We start from the raw sequence: 25678 nt of genomic DNA, 5'->3' as shown, positions 1-25678 counted from the left end.
GAACATTGAGGATCCTAAGAGCAGATCAATGGTTGGGAAATGATCACAACTTTGGGGAAAGGGGAATTACTTAATAGGGAAGCACTGTGAACAATCATGATTCTGCTTGCCAACCAGATTAGTGGTCAACTTTGGTCTACAACTCTTTGAAAAAAGGGGGGAGGATTGATGGGAGAAATACCATGAATGATCATGATCATTATAATTGAGTGGATTGGTGACAAAGGATGACTTGTGGGATTTTGTTTGCTTTGTGTTAAAAAGTGTGTCATGATTATCTTAAATATTCCACAATTGAAAATCTACATGGGTAGTGAAGATGCAAATTCCATTGCAGTTCTGTTGAGGTAGATCTCTGTGACCTATCCCATTCCTCGTATACCAATTGAAAATTAAGGGTGGCATGCTCATCAAGTTTCTAATTAATATGCCTTGTGATAGTCAATATTGCACAAGAACTACCATATCCGAAGAAAGACATCCGTAATTTTATTCATCATAAAAGAAAGAACAAAATTACATTTTGTATATGTTGAATGCATTTAGGAGATACGCCTAACATCATTGAGCTAGAGAAAAAAAAAACTATAAAATGAGAATACAAAGAAAACAATCAAAGTTAAGTGTGGAAATAATCACTTCTCTTTTTTGCCTTTCTTGTTTTGCACTGTCTGCCAAACCTCAAAGTTTGATTCAACGAGAACCTATGCTAGTTCCCTTCCTGTTGTCTTTGGTGAGGTTTCATTGTCCGAGTCTAAACTCTTAGATACATGTGCTCTTTTTGTGCCCCCCACCCCATCAACTACCTGGATCTTAACTCAATCGTTGCCCTTCTTATATGGGTTGTGATTTTGGACCAAGCCTTTGCACCCCCTTTTGCTTGGTTACCTTGTTGTGCCTGTACATCCTATTCTGCTTGGATTGGTTGGATCTCCATGGTTTCTTCCTCTTCTTCACGTGAGAGATGAGGATCTAATACCTACCATCCTTTTGGCTTATGTGCCTGCCACTTTTTCTTTTTTGGATTTTTTTTCCCTAAGGGCATGTGCTTTGCAGGTGACTTGTTTTGAAAGCATGTTCGACATCTGAATGTCGTGTTCTCGTAATCTATTATTTGGGTCCACTGAAAGTTTAGGTGATTCAATTGAATGTGGTCAAGTAGACCTTTGCTAAGGTCTATCTCTACATAGATTATTATGGCAAAAGAAAATAGACCTTTCTCTATTCTTTCTAGGTCCATCTTTTTGAATTTTCCCAAAGTGTTTCCAATGTCCTCTAGGACCTTATAGTGCCAAAAAGGAAGAGGAAGATTTGGGAGTCTCACCCAAATCGACATAGTTGTAACTTGTGAGTGACCACCATATTAGTAGCATCAAAATCTGGGAACCATGGAGTAATGAAGAGCCCTGCTCTACACCAAAACCATGGTCCTTCATTTACAACATATTCCCAGTCTTTCTGGGTATCAAATTGAACAATGATGAAGCCTTTTGAACATAAATAAATATCACGGTTGGGTGTCCAAGAAGGAAAAACCCATTGGTGTAATGCTTAAGATCTAGGCCAAAAACCATTAAATCTATATATAACAAACTTGCATTGGAGCGTAGAAAGTAGGAAATTTACCTTTGGAAGATTAACTTCCATGATTGGTGCTTGTTCCATTTTTTCTACAATGTAGGGACCTGGTATGTTTTGGATCTGTTCTGCTAGGATGGATGCCTTCCCTTTGATTGCATCCTTGAAAGAGATAGATGCATTGGAGTTTCTGGAGCTCGAAGCTCCGCCACATAGCGTTAGATTCAAAATAATGCTGTCGTTCTTGGGGATGCAATAGTCCTTCATTTGGAAGGAGTCCTGTAGCGGTTTCCGTTCAAATAAAAGGCATTGAAAAGTTGCAGGGATGCCTTGACTAGTTTGAATGCACTGTTTCAAGTTTTCCACCTGGTTCGAATCCTCGATTTAGAAGATGGAGGTCTTTCCATTTAGAGTTTTAAGGAAAATCTGAAAGGATTTATTTTCTGTCTCTACACTTTGTGAAAATGTCTCCCATTTTTGCCCAAATGGTAGATCCCACATATTCCTTACAACTCTCAAGGCAGAGCGAGGTTATAATCCCTAAACAGGGAAGTAGGGAAATCAATATATAGCCTTGGAGGGCTTTCCGACCGCATTCGCTCCACTCGAACCAAAAAGTAGCCAATGACGACCGTTGTGGGGATTGTTGTTGATCCACGGTCCTTGACAGTGATCGCATAACACATATAGCTGGATGAGGATTTTGACAACTACAGTGGGGTGACCGTTCTTCCACAGACAAAACCTTGTTCAACCAATTGTCTATGCTTGAGAGACTTCTAGGGTTTGCGACTCCAGACCATGGCACTCCCTTGAAGCCATACATAGACCCATGGCTCGTGGCAGTGGATGAGTGGAAACCCTTGCAGAAGCTAGACCTAAAACTCAGTGTGAACTACATCCTTCTTCCCTTCACTTTATGAATGTTAGTTAAATATCACCACCATCTTTGCATTAAATTAAAGAAGTTTCTATTTTCCCATGAATTTCATACAAACCTCCAAAGAGAAAGAAGTGTAACGACAAAGTTGAAATTGCACATCACGAGGAGAATACTTTTTTTTTTACCACTGCTAATTTTGGTTGCTCAAGCCATCCATTGAGTCACCTTGAATTATTCAACGCCACCCTTATTCCATATTTCATTTCTTGTTTGTTGAGTAGTCTGTTCCCCATGTAGAGTAATTATAAATATGCTTTCTAGGACACTTTTGGTCCATCTACTTTGTTGTTAGTGACGTCTCGTCCCCATTATCTCATCATTTTGTAGATAACCTTGCCCATTTCTCTTGCTCTAAATTCAATGAATGTCCCCAAACTCATTAGCCATTGCTACAACAAATTCCTAAGTAGTGATGACAAAAGTTTGCACTTATCGCCAAGTTATTGGAATTATCATGATAATATCACCGAAACCAACCTTGTTGATAATACCGACAATAAATATCACCATAATTAGCCCTTTTGTATTTCCATGCTTCTCTTTTTTTCGCAGTTGAAGTTGTCGGTTTGAGTTTTTCAACCTCATTTTGCAAATATTACTAAGGGGAATTGAGCTCTCAACTTAGTTTGACTATTTTCCATCAAGAAAACAAGGGGAGATCTATAGTTTTCTGCATCAACTAAACATTTGTGGAATGGGGATCCACTCCAATCTAACATATCGATATTTTCAGGAATGTAAAAAATTATGTCTTTATTTTCTTTGTTTTTCAAGATTTAGTATGGGGTTTGCAATGCCCATTAGATATGCATCTTCTCGCCCTTTTTGAATTGTGGATTTAACATTCATGTAGCTAGGGCATTCTAATTGTGGATTCTTGAAGATCTTTTTGTATTTGGATTCTAAATTCCCCCACCATTTTTTGTCTCATAGGTTTACAAATTTAATGTGTTCTACACATTTCAAAATTCCAAATCAAATGGACCCAAGGTGGGAGTATGGTCTACCATATTATGGTCTTAATAGGGTGAGGTTGAATTGCAATTTATGTGGTATTAAAATGTTTGGTGGTTTCAATTGCATGAAACCAGTGTTGAAAATGTTGGTATCGGCAAAATATCAGCGAGGGTCCAGAAAACATCTTATCAGCAATATCGATGAAAATATGGGCAAAATATCAGCAAATATTGACAAACATAAAAAATGCTTGATATATTCATTTTTTTCATATTTTTAAACATATAAAGCAATAATAACATGAAATAAACACATTGGCACATAAATATGAAGAAAACACTGATATATATGATGTAGTGGATGTAAAATAAAAATGATACATCAAAGGTGATACCAAATCCTCTTGATCCCTGATAATTGTCCAATCAAAGACACAAATGTGGAGAACCAATACAAAATAACATCACATATATAAAAGTATCTCAGCGTCATGAGTTATATGTAGCAAAACGAATAAAACTAGCAACTATCCATTTGAGATCAGTGCTCTCTCCCTAGCGACTATCTTTCTATCTTTTTCATCAATTGCCTCGAGCTTTTTGTATAAGCTCCGCACTAGAAACCGTAAAAAGCATTACATCATGTCCAGGGAATCTAGCTAGATGGTATTTCAATCGTGTAACCCTTCCTGCCATCTTGGTCCCACACAATTTGCATGGTAGATATGCCCGATTTGTCCCACCATCATTCTCCCCATACTCCCAAAATGGGTCCAAGGCTCTTGGCATATTTGTAGTGAACTAATTCAAACCTAGGGAACCAAAAAACAAAAAAATGGCATTAAACACCCCAGTGCAAAAAATAACAAGTAATAACCACCTCATTTAATTTTTTTTTAAACTAAGAAAAAGAAAGATAAAAAAAATGAAGCTTGCTCTCCCAAATATGGAGAAAACCCTTGCATTGGCTCATGGGCATGAAAATCATAGCAAATGGAAAAAAACAAAGAAGCAAAATGTTGGTAGGCAAAGAGGCAAGCAAGCATAGACCTAAATCTATGAAAAAAATCATTAACATAGGGGATTTTAAGAACAACCTGTTAATCGAAGAAATGAAGTTTGTTTTACTGATCTTCAATCTTTGATACCAAAAAAAAATTAGTTTGTGGTGATAATGGCTTTTTGATCCTCAATCCCTCCTTCAGAACTACCACAAAGCTCTTCCCCTTCCTTCTCCAAGACTAAGAATCCAAAATGAGCAAATAAAACTACCAAAATCGCTTTTCTAGCCGTGACCCACTTTGCCCGACGATATTTGATGTCGCAGTGTGATATTTTGTCGAAATATCAACGATATTTCTGAAATATCGCGATATTTCAGAAATATCGCAATATTTCAGAGAATAAAATATAGCGATATTTTCTTGGCGATATTTCGGCTTGCTGAAAATATCGATTATATTTTGGTGATATTATCAACACTGCTTGAAATACCACTTTGCCAAAATTCCAGAGAATGAAGTAGAGATTTTCCCAACATCCACCCCAAAAATTGTCCACATTTGAAGTCAATCCATTATTGAAATACATAGGAAGAATAATCAAAGGGAATAAATGAAGCTCTAAGCTTCCAAATAAATCTACAAGCATCTCAGAGGTGGGGGAAAGCCAATCCTTGGGCTTGCATTCCACAATGCCCAAGCTCTCAATTGCACGACCTTTCTTTGTGCTAAGTTTAGGGCCTGGGGACCAACCTTCTATTCAGTTTATGGTGGAAAGTTGGAAACAAAGGGGAAAGAGGTCGACAAGTGTGTGGCAAGATGTTTTCTATGATGTATAACTCAACATTTCCAAGAACAACCCATTCTACCATTCCATGGTTGAAGTTGATGTTTTTGGTTTTAAGTTAGATGGTTGGATGGATGGGAAGTGCATGTCCATTCGCGAATTCATGGTTATTTGTCAGAGGAGGACAATGTTCATCAAATCTATCGATGCATCTACATATGTTAAAGATATAAAGTTATTATGTGAGTTGTTGGATATCATCCAAGAGATAAGGTTCATAGCTTGTTGTCCAAGTCATTATGATTAATGTTTCTAATTATGTGGTCACTGGCAAGTTGCTCATGGACAAGTATCAGAGCATATATTGGACTCCTTGTGCCACCCATTGCATTGATTTTATGCCAGAGGACCTAGGAAAAATTCCTTGGATCATTGAGTTGGTTATGAGTGTGATAATATATATATATATATATATATATATATATATATATATATATATAATGATAGTTCATAGGGGGCAAGGAGTTGGTCCATCCTGTTATCACGTGTTCTACAACTAGCTTCATTTCTCCTCAATCTCTCCTCAACTTTGTGTTGGAGTTGCATAGGATGCTTCTTTGAGATGAGTGGAATGTTTGTGTCTATAGCACTGAAGTGGATTGGCAAGCCATAAACCAACTTGCGAGACACAATCAAAATTCTTGGATGGGAGTGGAGGAGTTTTGTGTTATCAAGGAACCTTTGGTAAAGGTTCTTTGCTTGGTTGATAGTGAGAAAACCACAATGAGCTACTTGTATGAGGCCATGGATAGGGCCAATGAAGCAGTCCATTGGTATTGTTACCCACCAAAAAGTGTGTAACCCTTAGGATAAATTTTTCTTCTCCTTGGACACTTGGTGAACCAGTAGTCGTATTGATCAATACATGGCATGATACCATAGATCCTCCACTTATTGCTCTAGGTATATTGATATTTCCTTAACCCATCCGACATTCCTTCATGAAGGAAGGTGGGTCATCCGTTGGTAGGTGCTTTAACCATTTTGTAATCATGTGCTTTGACTTAAAGTTTTGAGGCATACTAATATGAATCAAGGGGTGATCCAAATGATTACCGAGCATGACTATATTCTTGTTCCCTCACTTCATTGGGAGTTTAGTTTTTGACTTTAGTCTAGTGGGACCTCCTCTAAGGCCTTAGGGTTATAAGAAGGACAATACTTGGGAGGCTCTAATTGAAATAGCGCGCCCATGATATTCCATATGTACCACTTTCCATCATTCCTGCTATTCCATATCCATTCTTCGGGTTTGTGGTCATTGGTCATGGGGATCAACCCCTTCTCATCCTCATCCTTGAGTCTAGGTTGAAAATTTTTTCCCTAGACATTGATGCAACTAAAAGGAAGATAACAACAAAGTAAAGCCAGAATGAAAAAAAAAGGATAAAATGCACAAGATGGCTGGGACATGTTACCACTCAAACTAGTAGGGGTCTTAGGAGGGGTTCCTATAGAGCAACTACTAGGTCAAGTGGAAACAATGGAGCAATAACCTATTGTCACCTCAGCGAAAGCTTCTTGCTCTTTATGAACTTTCACTGATGGGAGGAGTCTCAGTATTAAGGAAATCACTAAGAGAAATATATCAATGGTGTAAAGGAGGTGATTCCAAGAGCCTGTTCCAAGGAGAGTCTCTAATGATAGTGATTGCTTGCTTTAGAAGCAAGATGAATGGGTCTCCAAGAAGGGCTAGAAGGAATTCTAGACTTAGGGTTGAGGGGTATTTCTTGATAAGAAGCCCTAGACCAAAGAAATCCTAGAAGAATAGGGTTTCTAAGCAATCCTTGTGAAATTGGAGTGTCAAGGTTGCAGGACCACAAGAAAGCCCTAGTGGACCCAAACAAGGTCAAGGATTTGGAGTGAAACTTCAAACAAAGGGGCTTGACCAAGTGAGAGAGAAGAAAAGGACCAAGGTGATAAAATTTGATTTTAATATTTAATGCTATGATTCTCGATGAAGCCACTAACTAAAGGCAAACTAGGGAAATGGTTTCCGAGCTAAGGCTTGGGCTATCTCGAGATTCAATTGTCGGAATAGCCTCAAATTTGGAGGACCTCTTGAGGACTCACCAGTGCAACTCAAGACCAATGTTCATCAACTTTTGATGGCTACAATAGAATTCGTATGATGCCCTAGGGAGCCTACTAGGGTTAGGGCTTAGAAAGAAAAGAAAGGAGGTGAGAATGATTTTCATTTTGTGATCACCTAGGACTAGACCAGTGCCTAGCCTATTGGGAGAAATGGAGTCAATGAAATTTAATGTTTAGAGACCTTTATATTTGATCCTAGTAACTTTACATGGCCTTAGAAGCAACAACTAGGTCAGTAGGAAAATTTACCCTTTTTTGATGCTGTAATTGATGACTTATCAAGGTAACTATGAACATTCACGTACCCCTCGGATATTTGTTCAACATACTTTGCATGAAACATATGAAAAAGCCCTCACAGAGACAAGATTAACAAATTCACATTTCATTAAGGCAACTTCACCAGCTTCATGAGCGAAAATTTTCATACATTACATAAGTGACAAAACATGAGACATAAACCATGAAATTACACTTACAAGTATAGCGAAAATCTTCCAATCATCAATAGACAAGAAAATCAAAGCTCCAAGATCAAAAACAAGCTCTTCCAAACATTAAAATGTATCAATATCCAAATTCGTCCATCAATAAGGCTAGCAAAATTCTCAAGAAGAGATACAAGTACAAATCCAAGTGATGATCAAATGAAATGATCATCACATCAATATATATCCTCCCTAAGGGGTTCAATTTACCTAATTAGGCCTAATAATGCCCCCTAAGGGGTTCAATTTACCTAATTAGGCCTAATAATGCCCCAATTATTAAAATAATGTGCAAAAGTGACATTCCTTGGAGACAAGCCCATCAAGATACCTCCATAATACAAAAATAAGCCTCCGAAGAGGGAAATATAGTAAATACAATGGGTCTAAGGGCCAATGAGGAGGCCTAGTGGAGTCCAAAGTGTGACAAGATGAATGAATGAGCTCCAAACATAGTGATCAAGGGGTTGGCCCCTTGATATCCAAGCAAGGAACCTGTGGTGTCCCCAAGTGGCTATGGGGGCACAAGACATCCTCATGGGTCTCCAAATTGATCGAGCAAGCCTATATCCCATTTGTAAGGGCCAAAAGAACGATGCAAGCCCTCCTAGTGTCTCCCATGACAAGACACATCCTCATCTAAGCCCTGGATCAGCTGCTAAGTGTGGTGCAGGAGTGGAGCCGACTGGGCAAGGTGGTCTAGGTGCATCAACTTCATCCAATATGTGGAACATGAGCAAGCAGTAAGTGGAACTAAAGGATCCCAGGAAGTGGCAATCTGCTCTCTGTTATGGTGGAGAATCGTGGCTCTCAATGCTCACCGTATAAATGCCAATATGACCCTTTGGAGGGCTTGGACCCAGATGAAGACCCACTTGCAATATTGTATAAGATCCAATGCATCTCCTCACCTTCTAGTACAACCAATCATTAGTGCAATTGAGTAAATGAGCTTACAAATCATGGAACCAAGTGGACACTTCATAGTGGCATGCCCTTCCATAATGGGCTTCAGAACATACAAGTGTCTCCATGTTAAAAAGAAGGTTAACCAAGGACCCTATTAGGTGGTTTCAGCCTCTAAGGGGGTGACATGTCCATGGTACATCCATCAAATGGCAGGTGGTATGTGAAATAATGATGGAATGGAGTGGGGCATTAGGGGAAGGCTCTAAGCCACATGCCACAGTACAAGGGTAGCTAAGATAAGGGAAGCCCACACTTGGGTATATGAGTGTAGGAGGGAACAATCGTGTTACATGAGTTACCCCAACCATTGTTTTTCCACCCTTCTTCACATGTCTTTTTCCTTTTATAGATTTTTCTTTTGTAACTGCTCGGGGCTTCAGGGGATGAGAGCATGATATGTAGGACATAACAGTGAATACCCCCTTAAGGCGGGGCAATTCATTGCCCACCAGGGTTGGGATAGTCATGGGTTCTTAAATGATGTAAGGGGCCAATGTGAGGGACCCAAGGAACCGGGGTGATGGCCATAATGAAAGGGGTAGAGCTCATGTTTGGATTTTGCGCATTTGCTAAATTTGTATATCCCATCCATCTTTTGCATTTGATGGTACATTTCCTGTTGAGAGTGGCCAAATTATGCTTTTTCTTTTCTTTTAGCTGTATCGAGCTCCGTGTTGGAAAATGTAACTAGTTTCGGTCTTCATTTAATGTATTTGATTCATCTTGTAATGTACTTGTCAAAAGAATAAAGAAAATAATAATAATAATTATTATTATTGTGACTTATTAAAGCATGAGTTTCATGTTTGGGTCACCATGTTTTAGCTCTAAGTCCCCATTGAGGACTTCTAGGATCTATTCTGAGTCAATAGAGTCATTGTACTTCTAAAGAGACCCTTCTTGGGCTTTTGAATCATGTAAAAAGGTTAAGTATTGAGTCAAATATAATTTATGTATTCTCCACACCAAGTCGGCCTAGAAGAGATCAAGTCAGCCTAAGGACCCTATTCGACCTCACATGGAGCCTATAAATACAAGCACATCGAATTCATTTGGAACACACTCTCACAAGAAGTTCGATATCTCTTGTAGCTGGGAAAAGTGCGAAGTCTGTTGTCGGGAAGTCGAAGTAAGTGCAAGTTTGGGGAAGTCTAAGGAGAAAGGAAAAATCGAAATTTGGTGCCTCTCTCTCTCTCTTTCGTGCCCTGGATTGGGAGATCGAAGTCTTCCAAGTTTCACTGTTGCCGAAAGCTGCCAGTTGCTGAAAGCTGCTGCCTAGTCGAAGTTGCTGGAAAGGGGTCGAAATTCTGGGAGGCTGACTTGGTGTGGAGGGAAGGTCTGGTCTTGGTCTAGGGTGAAGAGTCTCAAAGAATACTATTGAAAGGAATAATTTCTTGACTGGGTTTTCCCCTCGAGGGGGGTTTTTCCCTGGCATAGTGCCTACATCTGGTGTCTATTGTTTTATGTGTTGCTGCTTTGGTAATTGCTTGATGAACTAAAAGAAAGAAGATATAAAGAATCGTAATAACAAGAAACATCACAAGTAATTATCAAGAATAAGAAAATCTTTCTGCCTTTCTAATTTTCTAACACTCTAGGGCATCGTTCCAAGCCTCAACTCAAAGTGTGGACAAGGGGAAGAGGAGGCTAACTCCCTGTGCATCCAATGGACAAATGTGGACCCGAATGGGAAATATGGTGAATGGGGTTATAATGAGCGGAGGGGAGTGATGTATATGGTGTCGGGAAGTGGGACCACGCAACCAAAATTGGGATTTCTCATGTAGTGCCACCCCTAAAGCTAGTAGCCAATAAAGGAGATCCCATAGGACTAGGATACAAGGTTAACCATCAAATTGGACAGAGGAGACAAGAGTACAAACTAAGTCCACTCTTTCCGCCGAATCCCACTAATTCATGCCTAAAAGTGTCCATGATAAGTAAACAAAAATACCCAACTACACAATGAAAAGCCATACCTTCGGGGTTGGAAGGCCCACCTTCAAACATATGATCATAACAGATGGGCGAGGGAGCATATGGTTGGCTCGAGTGGTGGAGATAGTGGCACATTGAACTATCTGGTCGCTGCAAGGGGCTAGTGGCTGTCGGTTAAGGACCATCTAGGAGGAAATTTTTCTCCTATGGATACTACCCACTGGTGGTGGGTAATAGGAAAAAAATTAATGCATGGGAAAAATCTTGGCATGAGCTCTACCCCCCTCATTAGCCATCACCCAATTCCTAGAGGACTTGATGCTTCATCTATAAAAGCGAACCCTTGTGTTCTCCCAACTCTGACGAGTGATAAACTGCCTCATCATTAAGGGGTAAAAAATGCCAAATCTCTCGAAAGCAACCTTTTTCCCCTGAGCTATGCACCCATATCAAAGCATTATCATTCTGAGCTATGCACCCATATCAAAGCATTATCATAAATAAGTAAAAGGCGCACTAGAGGGGGTAGAAAATGAAGATCGAGGAAATGGGTAACTCATGCATACATGATTTCTCACTCCTTATATCTGTACACTTAGGATGATGGACCACCATTCGCTAGTCGCTTGACTATGGCACCTTGCTCCGAAGTCATGCCCATCCCATTACCACCATCTTCATTTCCACCTATGGATTGAAGGGTTAACTCGAGACCTATGACTTGCCCTTGGGGGCTGGAAACACCTAATAGAGGTATCCATCTAGCCAACCCTAACATAAGAGAGAGAACGCCTATACAAGATTTAGTTTGTTTAGATATTGAAGGTGATCTTTGTGTGAAGTATTGGTTGTGCCCCTAGCATTAAGTATGGTCCATTATGATGCATCCATGGTTTTTGTTTCCCAATGATTGTTGATTTACACTTGATCTCAAGGAGGGTTTTTCAGGTGGTTCTCATCACAACAACAAAGGATTTTCGAGGTGATTGCCCACTTCCTCAGCAGATTAGTAGAGGTTGTACTACCCAGTGTAGAGGGAGAGAGATTGACTTTGATGAAGTAGCATTGCCTACCCAGTTGAGCTATTTAATGACTTCATGTGATGCTTGATACCTTGAGGCACACCTAGATGCTGAAACGCTAAGCCCATGAAGCTTGGTGTTGGAGATACTGATGATGTGCTTAGTGGACACAAGATACCCCTAGGCTGGCCTTGACACTGTTTGATGGGCATCGCTTGTTCCAAAGCCTAGATGATGATGGTCATCCTTGAGATGAGAAGGGAGGGGTTGTACATCAGCTTGGATCCCCAACACTTGAGTTATTTAATGCCATGGCATCCATTTTCCTTTGTTGAAGGTGATGTAGGGCACCTTGCACATGATGTGTTGGCATGGAGTGACTTTGGACATCTTGCACATGACCCTTGAGATGCATCTTGGAGTATGGAGCACTCAGTATCCCTTATCTCAACTTTTGGATGCTTATTGAGTTCATTTGGAGGATGACATCATGCTTTTGAAGCATTTATTCCCACATGTGTGGACTTTTATGGCACTTATGTTTTTGAGCTATAAGGTTTGCTTGTAACCTCTTTCTTGTGGAACACTTAAAGTAAACTTGTCAATAGGGCTTTTTAGTTGTTTTATTTGTAAAATGAGTGGGAGAAGGCTCATATAAATAGAGCGCCCCCCTCTTTTGTCTTTTCATCATCACATACACAACTTGACCCCTCCTAAAGATAGCACAAACATGTCTCATTTTGCTCATTGGGCATAATGTGATCTTTTTGGTGCAACTTGCTATTGGAAGAGATTTTTGCTTGGCAACATTACTTTGGGATTGAGAGAAGTGCTCTTGTGGAAGATTTTTGTAAGTTTATTGTTTATCATTGATTTTTTGCCTGCTTTCACATTTAAAGTAAAGTTTCTCTTGTTCCATGACTAATTGCTTATCATTGTTGAAACTTTGCTTCATACTTGCATGTAAAATTGTCTTCTTCAAAGCCTATAAGGCAACTCTACATGTGCATGCCTTATACTTAATTTATCCCATCACAAGCATAATAATTAAGGTTTTAAGAAGTGGATGCCCTAGAGCATCCCTTCGTACTCCTTCATTGTCTTTTCTTGGTGTTTTGTGACGTAAAGACTCCATTAGCCCTTATAGGTTAAGGCACTGTTCTTAAAGTGTGTTGGTCACCTCAAAACTAAATAAAACCCTTTCTAATTTTCTCTCTCCTAAATGGCTAGGATAGTTTCTAGGGTTTAGGGATTGATTTATGTGTAAAAGTTGTTTTATTGGTTAAAGGTGGCCTCAAATTATAGGTTAGTCTTTATAAACCCTTTAAAAGCAAAATCTAGCATAGTGAGTAGCCTTACAAGGCCTAGAAGAGCTTATGTCACCCTCTTTTCTTGTTGTTTATGCATATCTAACAACCTTAAATCTGTTTGCCTTAGTTCAGCCCTAGTCTCTATTTGAAATCCTTGCTCCTTTCCTATTGAAGATTATTTGGAGGGTTTTTCTTGGGTTGTTATATGCCATCGCATGCCCTAATTTTGAAGATCATTCAAACCCTAACTTATATCAACCCTCTTATTGGTCTAACTTTAGAGTGTTTGAACCCTAGCGTTGAATACCTTGGTAATCTTTGGTCTTTGCCAAGTACTCTATCCATCCATAGACCTTCAAAAACAAGTCACATTAAGCGCTAGTATTAGAGTATCTTGTAGATGATATCGGGAAGCCTCCCTTATGGTTGAAATCCTACTAAAGAGCAGGAGAAAGCTTATTGAGGTGACAATGGCAACCTGTCCTCATTGTTGCCATAAGGTCTGACCCCTCATCTGGTGAGGCCTTGCACTGATCTTGCTAGATTTTGCGGCAACAGGTACTATGAGAACAAGGGACAAGAGGGATTCACTAGACAAGCTGAGATATGAAGAGTGATTGATGAGCAATGGAACAACATTGCATCATTCATTTCATGCAATATTGCTCTGCCTCAACCCCACTTACCCTTATGCATGTGGATTTAGGTTTTGATGCAGAGGTTATGGATGGGATTTTCCGACGTGCTTAGATGATGGTGTTGACTCCCATTGAATGCTTCTAGATTTCGAAACAAATTGAGATATATAGTTGAGTGCTAGGACATTTGGGTATGAAATGGCTATCTAAGACAAGATCGCTAGGATGCCAAATAAACTGCAACAAAATTTGTTTCGAACTTTCAAGTTTCATTATCTTTCCTTTCCATCTATTTTTTACTCAAAGGAAATATAACTGGTTTCTTTCCTTTCCATTTATTTGTTGTAGATGTTTGGTGGGCAAACTATGCCAAAAGAGTGACAAAATTGCAAAAAAATTATATTCGGGTGTTGAGTGGTAGAACATTTGGGTATGAAATGGCTATCTAAGACAAGACCGATAGGATGCCAGATAAGATACAACTATGGCAAAAGAGTGACAAAATTGCAAAAAGTTGCTATTTGGGTGTTGAGTGCTAGAACATTTGAGTGCTGAGTGCTAGGACAAATTGAGTTATATAAGATGAGTGCAAGGACATTTGGGTATGAATTGGCTATCCAAGACAACATCGCTAGGATGCTAGATAAGCTACAATTAAAGTGTGTTTCAAGTGTTCAAATTTCATTGTCTTTCCTTTCTATCTATTTGTTACTCAAAGAAAATATAATTGGTTGTTTTTCCTTTCCATTTATTTGTCATAGATGTTTGGCGGGCAAATTTTTTTTTGCTTGGAATGAAAGCATGTGAAACCTTGGAGTACTTCCCCACATTTTGTGGATGTTAAACTAGGTAAACTGTTGGCCTTGATTATGGGCCCTTGGCCCAAGGGAATTGTAAAGAGTCAAACCTGTGATCAGCAACAACCAACAACAATATCAAAGAACTTCACGTCGGGCTTTAGATCACTCGAGGTAACCCTTGGGGTTGTGTTTGGTGAGAAAACTATGGCAAAAGAGTGACAAAATTGCAAAAACTTGCTATTCGGGTGTTGAGTGAAACTTGTAGCTCTTCAGGGTGTGAGTGCAATTGGATTGTCTTTGGAAAGATACACTCCAAGAAGCGTGATAGTTTAGAAATGTTCAAATAATTTCCTTTTTTCTGTTTTAATTTCATTACTTTAATTTATGCCCACTAGACGTCATCCTCTAATTATAAAATGGTGCTCATGGAGGTTAGATGTCCATCGCTTCAATGGCATGGTCTATGTCTACTATAATCTCAGATTGTGGGTGAGGCAGATAGACAAAGTACCCCACACATATGCCATTTTATTGGATGCACTTGACACCGTGAGTCTGTCAAGGGTGGAGACCAAGAAGCCTTTCATGGTGGAGGCACTTGACTGGTTGGAGCATGATGCTGAGGAGTTGGATGAAGATATATAATAAGATGTTCCACTTATAGGAGAGACAAATTCAGAGTAGGTGGAGGATATTGAAAGTGTGTTGCAACCAATGCCACCACCTCCACAGAGACTAACAACTAGGGAAGAGGTGGAAGACATCCCACTTCATCTTCTAGCTTATCCCCAATAGTGGCACCTTCCACCATAGGCTCAGCCTCATCATGTCCACATATCGCTTCTAGAGGAAGAATGCTAGTGGTGACCTTTTGCTTGTAAAAGGGTTGATGTAATTATTGATATCTTAATGCATCAAGATTAACCTTGTAGTATCTAGATGCCTCATGATGATCATCTGTTATGACTAAAATATACTAAATATAAGTAATGATGATAATTGTAATAATGACTAGTTAATTAGTAATTAGTGTTGAAGCGGTATGTCTAAATGGGACATGACTTTCCATGAAGAGGCACCTGCCTAGTATATAAGCAAGCCCCTCACTCTCATTTGTAATATCATTCTCACTCATAAATTTTAATATATATTCTTGTATTTCAATGGAGATCTTTATATTCCAATTTCCAAGTCTTCTGGAGTATTTAACTTGAAGAACGAACTTTGTTCGTTCCATTTGGTATAAGAGTTGTTCGATCTTCTGGCTGCTCAACTGCTGCACAAGAGCCTCATTCTTTGATCCAGGTCTTTGACCATCATATTCGTCAACATCGTTGCCATTGAAGTGTTTCGCTATCAGAATTTGGAGTTTCTCGAAATTGCCATTTTGGCCTTTGGCCATTTACAAAAATTATTAAAAAAAAAATAAGTCAATATATAATAAAAAAATATGAGAAAAAAATTAGAAAAAAATTGGGAAGGAAAAAATATATTTAAAAAGAAAGAAAAAAGACTTTAGAAAAAAAGAGAGAAATTAGAAAAAAATTGCAAAAAAAAAGGATCTAAAAAAGGAATAGAGCCACATATTTTTATAACGGTAAAAGGGGATTGCTTGGAAAAAAAGGGCATAAATTCCAATTCAAAATTTTAAAGGAGTTATATTTCAAAAGGGGTTTGAAGGAATAACGTTCGAAGCTTTAAAAAAAGAAAGAGGGAAATTAATATAAAAAAATAAATTAAGAAGTGGATATTTGAAGAGAATTATAAAGGTAGTAAAAAGAGAATATATTTGTATATTATCAAAGCTCATATAAGAAGAAAAGGAAGCAGTCAAGATGAGTTCTACACAACAATCATTATTTTGGACTAAATGTCCACAATGTATAACATACATTGTTATCTGTGGATTCATAGAAATTGCGAATTATGTTGTCCAATAGGTGGAAAACTATTTAATGCAAAAGAATGTCAAGCTGATGTACTAATGCAAATGACAGAATGAGAGGAAAAACTTGCAAAATTGGAACAAAAATTATTAGAAAAAGACGAGGAAATTTTGTGTCTAAGGGACATTAGCCAAAAATTACTTGTGAAGGTCAAGAAGTCCAAAGAAAAAAAAATGAGAAGAAGAAAAGGGATGTGTCGAGAAGAAATTCAACGATTTGCTATCAGAGAAGGAAGAAGAAAATTTGTGCTTAAAAGACTTGAACCAGAGGTTATTGGAACAAATAAGAGATTTAAAAGATGAGAAACTTAAAAGTCAAGACATTGAAAATAAGGTTGATGAATCAGAAACCAAAGAACTCTTTTGTCTTAGAAACCATAATCAAAGTCTACTCACTCAAATTAAGAAACTTAATGATGATAAGCAATCATTAAAAAACAAGTTAGAAGAATTACTCACAAAAGAATTATCGAAGTCTTTAGACGTAACAGTCCAAGTCGAAGAAAAGGAAACAAACACAGATCCCATTAATCTCACAATTCAGACAAATCCAAACCCAACTGAAGTAAGGACATACTCAGAATTTGCAGTTCAAATGATGAAAAACCCAGGTGAAGAGTTTGTAACCAACTCGAAAACATCAGAACCTGAAGTAAGTCTAAATCTTGCCACACACATGATAAGGGAAAGACAAACTCCTTATCTACATCCGAATCACAAGAGCATACATTCCAATCAGTCTGCGTATCTGTATCTCTCAAAACAAAAACAACAAACTTATGTTCAGAAGGATAATGAAGTGCGCACAATTCAGTGCAGTGATAATGATTCATCACAAGTTTCTAGTAATAGAAAGATTCCACAAAAGATTAATCTAGGATGGTCAGATCCTTTTTCCGTGCAACAATTTTATATATCACTCCAAGGATCATATCAACTTGTATCAATGAAGATGACAGTTCTGAGACAAGAAGACATTCGAAACAGAAAAAGAGATCAAGCCTTTTCATCAGCGAGCTTTGAGAACAAAGCTTTTTGAAGAGGAAGACAATGTTATGAATAAAAATAATTAAATATAAATAATGGTGATAATTGTAATAATGATTAGTTAATTAGTAATTAGTGTTGAAGAGGTATGTCTAAATGGGACATGACTTTCCACGAAGCAGGCCTCTCACTCTCATTTGTAATATCATTCTCACTCATACATTTTAATATATATTCTTGTATCTCAATGGAGATCTTTATATTCCAAGTCTTCTCGAGTATTTAACTTGCAGAACGAACTTTGTTCATTCCATCATTTCATGAGATACATTATTTTTTGTTTTGATGAGATTTTGTATTATCCTTTAAGGACTTATGACTCATGACATATATCCATAGTTTTAAAAACCGGCCACAAAAACTGGTTACCGGTCAAACCGGCCGGTTAGATAGCTGGCCGGTCCGAACCGGCCTAATAAACCCGGTTAGCTCCCTCCTGTGCCCAAAATCTGGCCCTAACCGGTCAAAACCGGCCGGTTTAGGACGGAATACAAACCGGCCGGTTTATGGACAGCACAGTTCACTAGTCGACGCACAGGTTCTCAATTTTCAACATATACAACAATCTGCTCATCTACAACAGCTCGTGGACTTCAACAATCTGCTCATCTACAAGTTACACTCATAGGATCAATCTACAGTGACAGAGAATATGCCTCAACAAGTCTTCTCTTCGATATGGTCGTAGCTCTATAGACTCACGGCTTTCTAATCAACGACAGTGTTCTGGAATGGCTATCTACCTCTTCTTTATTCAAGGGAACATAAGCATATGAATCCTTGAGACAAGAAATTGAGGGAACAACGTTCCCTCAAAATAACGCTCAGCGGAGTTTGGCCACTGATCAATCTAGCATTGATAACGCAACAAGAAAATATACGATGGGATTGTGATTTAAAACGTATACTTTAATTTAAGCTCAAATTCATGTAATGATAAATTGAGACACAATTATAATCTCACAATATCGAAGACTAATTGCATATATTTCACTGATTGCAATTATGTAGCATTCTGGTTTTGTTTAAACATTTGAAAAACAAAGCGTAGAAAATAATATAAAGGCAGAACGGCTCACAATAATGGTGGTTGTGACTTATGGCATTGACCAGAAATATATATATGCAGCTACAATTGCGTCACAACTACATCGGAAATAAGCTTTCAAATTATCTATATAAAACCATGAACATGCATTTTCTATCTTAAACATTAGAGATTATAAAACAATTATTATCAAAGATTAAACTTTTGCAAAAGTATTTTATTTGCAAAAATTACATTGAAAATCATAGGTTGACTTAAATTCATAAATGTAAAATTTACAGCGGAAAAGGCTAAGCCTGCAATAAGCTTTCAAATTACCAATATGAAAAGATAAACTTGCATTTTCTTTCTTAGACATTATAGATTATAAAAAAAATATTATCACGACTTGAGCTAATAACAGGTCAACGATCAATTGATTCCTATAGTATTGACCTTCGATGGGAATTAATTAAAAAAATTAATGACATGGAAAACATGCGCATTCTGTGTTTTGGCTTCAATAATACTTCCAATCTAAAAATTTTAGATTGTCTTCTTTTAACACTATTTGAACATTTGAACTCTGCTGATAATGTATTTAATTGGGTGCTAGTGTATTGTTTCATTGCGTTTTTCTGTTTTTAGTATCATAATTGAGAATTCATTTGTTGCGATATTCAAGATACAATTAGGTCGACAAACTCGTGCTTCCATTAGGTCCACTTCTATTGTCATTGGTGGCATTGATACTGATGTTGCAGATGAGGCAGAGGCATCCTCAGACTCTGAACCAGATGATGTCTATGTAGCTCCTGATGATGATCCTTTGTCTAGTAGTGGTGATGGACTTGATGATTGATCATGTGTACACTGTAGACTTGTAGTAGGCCAATGGCCTCATAGCTTGCAGCATTGTTTTTGGACTTTATAGGCCATTTAGAGCCTCATTTCTTATGTATTTTGCTATTTTGTCAATGATATGTATTGCACTCGGTGCCATTTTGATATATTCACCTTTGCATGGTATATAAATGAGCAAACTTTGCATATTTTGTCTCTATTGGCTTGGAATCATGGTTTTACATCTTAAAAATAGTTTTGTTTCATTAAAAATTAATTATTTAATGTATTTTTTAAAAACCGGTTCGTTTAGACCAAACCAGTCCCGGTTAGACCGGTTCCGGTTGGTAAACCGGTTCATTAGGTGGACCGGTCCGGTCACCGGTTCCGGTTTTAAAAACTATGCATATATCATATTTCAGTATTGATGTCTGACGTACCACTTGACATCTTATACATTTTATATTGCAGTTTTATCTTCATATTAATGTGGCAATGTGTTTCTTTGATGTTGAGGTTGCTTTAGAAGTTTTAAAAATTGAATATATATATATATATATATATATATATATATTTGTATTCTTCTCAAGCTTCCTGAAATTAACAATATTTTTCCTGATATTGCTGATAATTTAGATATCGGAACCACAGTGATAAATTGCTGATAACGATAAATGCTACATTGGTGTTTTCGCTTTGTCAACCGTGGATGTTAGTAGTGCTCCCATTTCCTCTTTCCTTTTTAGTCTGTAGCTAAATCACCAACAGAGGTGTTTTGATGCTTCTTAGGAATGTTCTCTAGAGGACATTATTTTGCAGGCACTTGGTATTGACAACTGCACTTCTGATTTGGATGATGAGCGAGGCCAACTTCCTCCTCCCAACGAGACAGATGCATTTCTTTCTCTGGAATATGCATCTTCTTTACCTTCTAGGGTTTACCTTTTTGAAATAACCCACTTGCATGATGTCCTTTCAGGCTTCTTTCTTGTACTCGTTGTTTCCTTTTAAGGATTGCTTTCTGGACACTTCTGTTTATTTGGCTACATATGCCTCTTGTACTTTTTAGTCCCTTTGACATATCTTGGTATTTTGAGGACAATAATATAAATTTCAGTTTTAATTTCTTAGTGTTTTGCCTTCTGTGAAGCTTGTATATTCTTTCTTTCCTCAAGCATCCTCTTTTCTCAGTCTGGACTCTGTGAGTCTGTGCACAATTCCAGAAAAATGGGAAACATATGATATTAGTTGAGGGAGCAGAGGTTTTAGGGAACTTTATATTATGAAGGTCAAATTCATCTGTTGTACACTATATACATATGTTCACTAGTAATTCTCACACTATATTTGGCTGTCTTGATGTCACATGCATTTTTTAGCCCAACAACGAAACACTGTATGGAGATTCTATTATGGATGTTATTTTTCTAATAAGTATTTCAATTATATTTTGTCTATATCTGATATCCAATATCTATTTTGCTAATGTTTGCAGGAAACATCTTTGCACCATTTCTGGATATCATGATCGAACAATATTCTCAGTTCACTGGTCAAGGTAGATTATATCTTTCTTTGACACTTCCATTCATTTTTCTAATATCAATCCAATGGAATGCTACGATATCTTTCTATGCATGATAAGACTGTGGCTTGATTGTAGTTTACACTCGTGAACTGCTCTATTTTTATAAATAGGATACATAACCAACATACACAAACACTTTTGCATTACACTAAAACCTTGATAGAGGTGAAAATTTTCTTTTACAGATATTGCTTTTCTCATGTTTCCTGTTTTCTTTGTAGCTAATGATAGGAAGAGAAGTTTCTTACAAGGGTTCTGCTGAATCAACAACTTATTGACTGTTTATACTTTTTCTGCCAGGAGCGGTCTTATTGCTAGTGGAGCATCCGATGATTGTATCAGGCTCTTTAGTGAGAGCACTGATGATTCTGTGACACCGGTCTCTCTTATTCTTTTTATTTAATCTTCTCCAATTAAAATAATAAAATAAAATGCTGAAATTTTATACGTACTTGTCAGTAGTATAATGCTATAAGTAGTGATTCATTGGAGCATAACTGCATAAAAGAATATTGAGCATTGTGGTTATTTAGAGAAAGTCCCATGTCTGTTTTACGAGAAAATGATGTTCACTTATTAACATCAAAGAAAATATCTAAGTCAAGCTATTCAAAATCATTGCTTCACTGTGATTGAAGCTAAACCAGGATGAAACTAACTTGTGATATTGATCACAATCAGAATGATAGACAATGTACATGGTATTTTCCAGTGAAAGTAGGGTTGTAGGGTAAACTATTGTTCAATTTCGGAGGATTGGTTGAAGCTGTTTGAAATTGCTATATCAATACTCAAATTATTGCTCCACTATGATTGTAGGTAAGCTAAAGGCAGAAACTAGGTCGTGATATTGACAACAAATTAAGTGATGCAAAATAATATTTTTACCTTTCTAAAGACTGGTTGAAGCTATTTGTCTAATAAAATGCCTGTGCTAGAATACAAGACACAAGGCACCAGGCTCATAAATATTTAACATAATTCATCTTCCCTTTTATAACGTTTTTCTGAAGAAAAATGGGATTCCCTTGTCTTCCTCAGAATATCTGGATGGAGGATGGTGTCAACTGCTAGATGCTATTAGGGACTTTACCATATTTGAACCTGTGACCTATGGCCTCCACATTGGCAACATGCCTCTGGCTGATGGTTGAATTGATTGAGCTAACCCTTGGGGCTAACAGATTTCATTGTCATATGCACATAAGATTAAGATTCTTGCTCCTAGATTTTTGAAATTTAAGCTTCATCAGGTCTGGAGAAAATTAAGCTGCTGTCTGAACAGTGTAGATGCCTTTGGGCTAGCATATGATATTTGAGCGTGTAATGCTTCTTCTAGCATGTTCCTCTCTGACACACCAAATTTCATCTTTAATTCAAATATTTTGAGAAAATAACATCATGTAGAAACTTCATGAATTTTGGTTTCTTTTGCAAATTTAGAAATTTTACCCCTTTAGGTTCAACAGATCTAATCTCTAGAATTATCAGCCTTAGGACTGAACTGAACTATAAATTATGGCAGCAAACAGTGGAAAATATTTCACTTCCCATCAGCCCCAATACACCAGATAATCTAAGAGAGAAAATGCCAAATATATGACCAACAAGTTTTAGCCCTCTAGAGCAGTTTTTCATGCATAAATCAGATCTGAAATCACTGAAATTGATGCAGATTTACAGTAAATCTGTCATGTTATCATCAATATAAATGTTAAATCCCTTAACAATTTCAGCCTCGACTATGTCAAATCAGTAGGACATAAGTGCTGGAAATTACCAAACCATGAAGAGTCAAGACAATGATAGCTGGAAATCAAATCTGTAATACAAACAATATCTTTAAACTGCTGAAAACTTCATATATATAGATAAGGATGAAATTTAAGTACATACACAGTGTATCACAAGTTGGTACAACCCTCCATGTTCCCCAAAACCATAGTTAGGGAAAACCAAGAAAAACGCTAGCACCACCAAGGAGACTTCAACAAGTTAGATTCAACACTATCAAATCCTTTTTGGTCTCATACAGGCGCTGCCTCTTGTCTTCTTCCTCAACGGGTACAATTTAGGGTTTATCACCAAACCCCAACTGTCATGCCTACTTAGAGATCAACCGAAGTCCTAGATTTCAGGAATGTCCTAGGAAACCATAGGGCCTTATTACAGAGAGATAAGATACAAAGAAGATTAAATGAGAGAGAGAGTGAGTAGCACTGCTCATACATCTCTAACCCAAGTGTGAAGAAGAATAAGAACAAGTGCATGATTGATTACAATAATGACTCCTTCCTCTATTTATATGAGAGGTCAGGGAGGTCTAGAATGACAAGCAGACTTATCCACTACAAGCAACCTACAAGACACAAGTAGTTCCACACATGTTAAACTCTCTACTCCCAAGTGACACATGTCAAGCTCCAAGGTGATGAAGATCAACGAGTAAGTCTCCAAGGCATGAGCACTACTTTCTATGGTCCAATGCTTCTCCTCCAAGGTCTGAAGTTTCAATTCATTTCCAACGTCGTGCCTTTTTAAGGACTATCACACCTAGATGTCCACTCCATCAACTCAATTGTCCTAAAGTCAAGTGCAAGTCTCCATGCAAGCTTCCTAGCAACCCAATGGTGTCCAGAGCCCAATGCCTCCTTCAACATGGTTGGTGCTCCTCCAAGGCAAGGCATCCTCCAAGCAAGCAACCTCCCTCCATCTGCCCACTGTTGGTTACATGAAGAAGTCACCAAGCGCCATAGGTCTCCAATGCTCCAAGGAAGAATGTCATACAGGCATCCATACAAGGTCTAGCAACTCAAGAGAAAATCACCTCCAATGTGCAAGTCCATCATGAATCCCCAAGGATCAACCATACACCCCATGCCCCATATCTCATGAAGCACTCCCAAACATGGTGTAAACTCTTTTGAAGTAACCTCGAAAGCTAACACCACTTCATCCCCATCCCTTGTGAAAAAATCTGGATTGGCTTATTTTATTGGGCTGCCAAGTTCTCTTTTGGTATTATATTGTTCTTACATAAACTCTAGTTCCTGGAGTCATTGTGCAATTATTTTAGGCTCACATTTTTGTAATTTATATTATGTGGCAGGTTGATGGCACATCGTATAAGTTGATTTTAAAAAAGGAAAAGGCTCACTCAATGGATGTGAATTCAGTCCAATGGCATCCCTCAGTATGTGCTTGAATACCCCTTGAGAATTTATTGCAATTTACTCGTACATTTCCAGGTCTCATAAGAACCATCTGATTTTAGCAGACTGACAATTTGAGTTTTCTTGTTGTGTGGGTTTCTTATTCATGTTCAGGAGCCTCAGCTACTGGCTTCAGCAAGTGATGATGGTCGTATTAAGATATGGGAAGTTACTCGGATAAATGGACTAGCAAACAGCCATTGACATAGCATCATTCCACATGACATCTAAAGGATGGGAGACTGGTATATATTACCTAGAGGGGAAGCAAATTTTTTAATTGTTGCTTCTTGTTGACTCTCAGCTTCTCTGTGGGTTTGCTTTTGGGGGGTACTTTAGTCAATAAAAGTGAAGTGAATCATGATATAAAGGGTTTAAGTAAAGAGTTGAGAATAAACAGATTTTAGTGAAATACAACTGGTATGGCATTTATTGTGGCTGATTTTCCCTGTATAAGCTCTGAAGTAGATTTCATGACTAAATTTTCATTAGGTTTTTCTGGAGCTTAACATAAATCAACATCAAGTCTGATTTGGAATTAATTTGATTTCTCAGATAATGCCCTTGGTCTGGTATTGTAGATATTGTATACTGAGTAGTAATGGAATGTAAATTATAACTGCCATGAAGCAATGGAACACTATAATGAAGCACCAAGAGCTTGTTTATAATGAAGCTCTTATCCTTTCTTTCTTTAACATTCGAAGAATGGAATTTAGAACTCTTATTGGTAAGTAAAAAGTTTTAACACAGTTTGATGTTCTGTTTACACAGTACTATTTTCTGACAAATGTGCTTCTCATCAAATGAACGATGAATGTTCACGAGAAGATGGGATGGCTTCAAATGTGTAGAAGATATGATGAAATGTGTAGTTGAAGATTTAAAAGATGAAATACTAGCTGTTTTGTCGAAGGTTTAAGTTTTGGGCAGCAATCTTCATGGCTAGTTATATAAAGTGCCTCGTCTTTTGTTCTTGTAGAATTAGTTTTGACAGCGATGTAAGCTATTTTCATATATTATCTGAAAACGTTAATACTAGGAAGGCATAGGTTACTCCTACTGCTCTGTATATTGGTGCAAATGAGTTTGGAGAATTGAGTTATTGTAAGCTTCTTGGAATACCTGTTTATTTTATTGAAGAAATTATGAAATTGTCTTAGATATTAGTTTGTTTCAGTAAGTTCACTCCCATGAATATACAAGGATGTCACATTTCCAGATCAGTTTTAGTATATTTTTCTGTTGAAAGTCTTGTCTATTCTTGATTAATCTCTGATACAAGTATATTGCAAGACTTGTACTTTAATAAGTTAGTTAGGTTGGAGGGTTTTGCATTTTAAGAGATACTCTGAAAGATCTCTTGATAGAATTTCAACATAGATGACTGCATTTAGGGTTTGTGGTGTCCTTGTAAGTACTGTTTTTGAGG

At 37.6% G+C, this 25678-nt stretch overlaps 1 protein-coding gene across 1 annotated transcript in view; it reads left to right on the top strand.

Annotated features, from left to right (window-relative positions):
* The window catches only part of EMB1345 (Transducin/WD40 repeat-like superfamily protein), an 89028-nt gene extending 64244 nt beyond the window's left edge, over positions 1–24784 (top strand). The window contains exons 7-10 of the mRNA XM_089384378.1: positions 20942–21004; positions 21335–21413; positions 24144–24227; positions 24361–24784. Of these exons, the coding sequence (XP_089240504.1) occupies positions 20942–21004; positions 21335–21413; positions 24144–24227; positions 24361–24450 (316 nt within the window). The 3' untranslated portion in view covers positions 24451–24784. The remainder of the gene's footprint in view (positions 1–20941; positions 21005–21334; positions 21414–24143; positions 24228–24360) is intronic.
* The last annotated feature ends 894 nt before the right edge of the window (positions 24785–25678 follow it).

This window comes from Pinus tabuliformis, chromosome Q (assembly GCF_031772625.1).
Source record: "Pinus tabuliformis cultivar Carrire ecotype Pingquan chromosome Q, CPIR1, whole genome shotgun sequence".
Classification (NCBI taxonomy): domain Eukaryota; kingdom Viridiplantae; phylum Streptophyta; class Pinopsida; order Pinales; family Pinaceae; genus Pinus; species Pinus tabuliformis.
The sequence above is the reverse complement of the archived record's forward strand: the minus strand, read 5'-3'. Positions and strand labels throughout refer to the sequence as shown.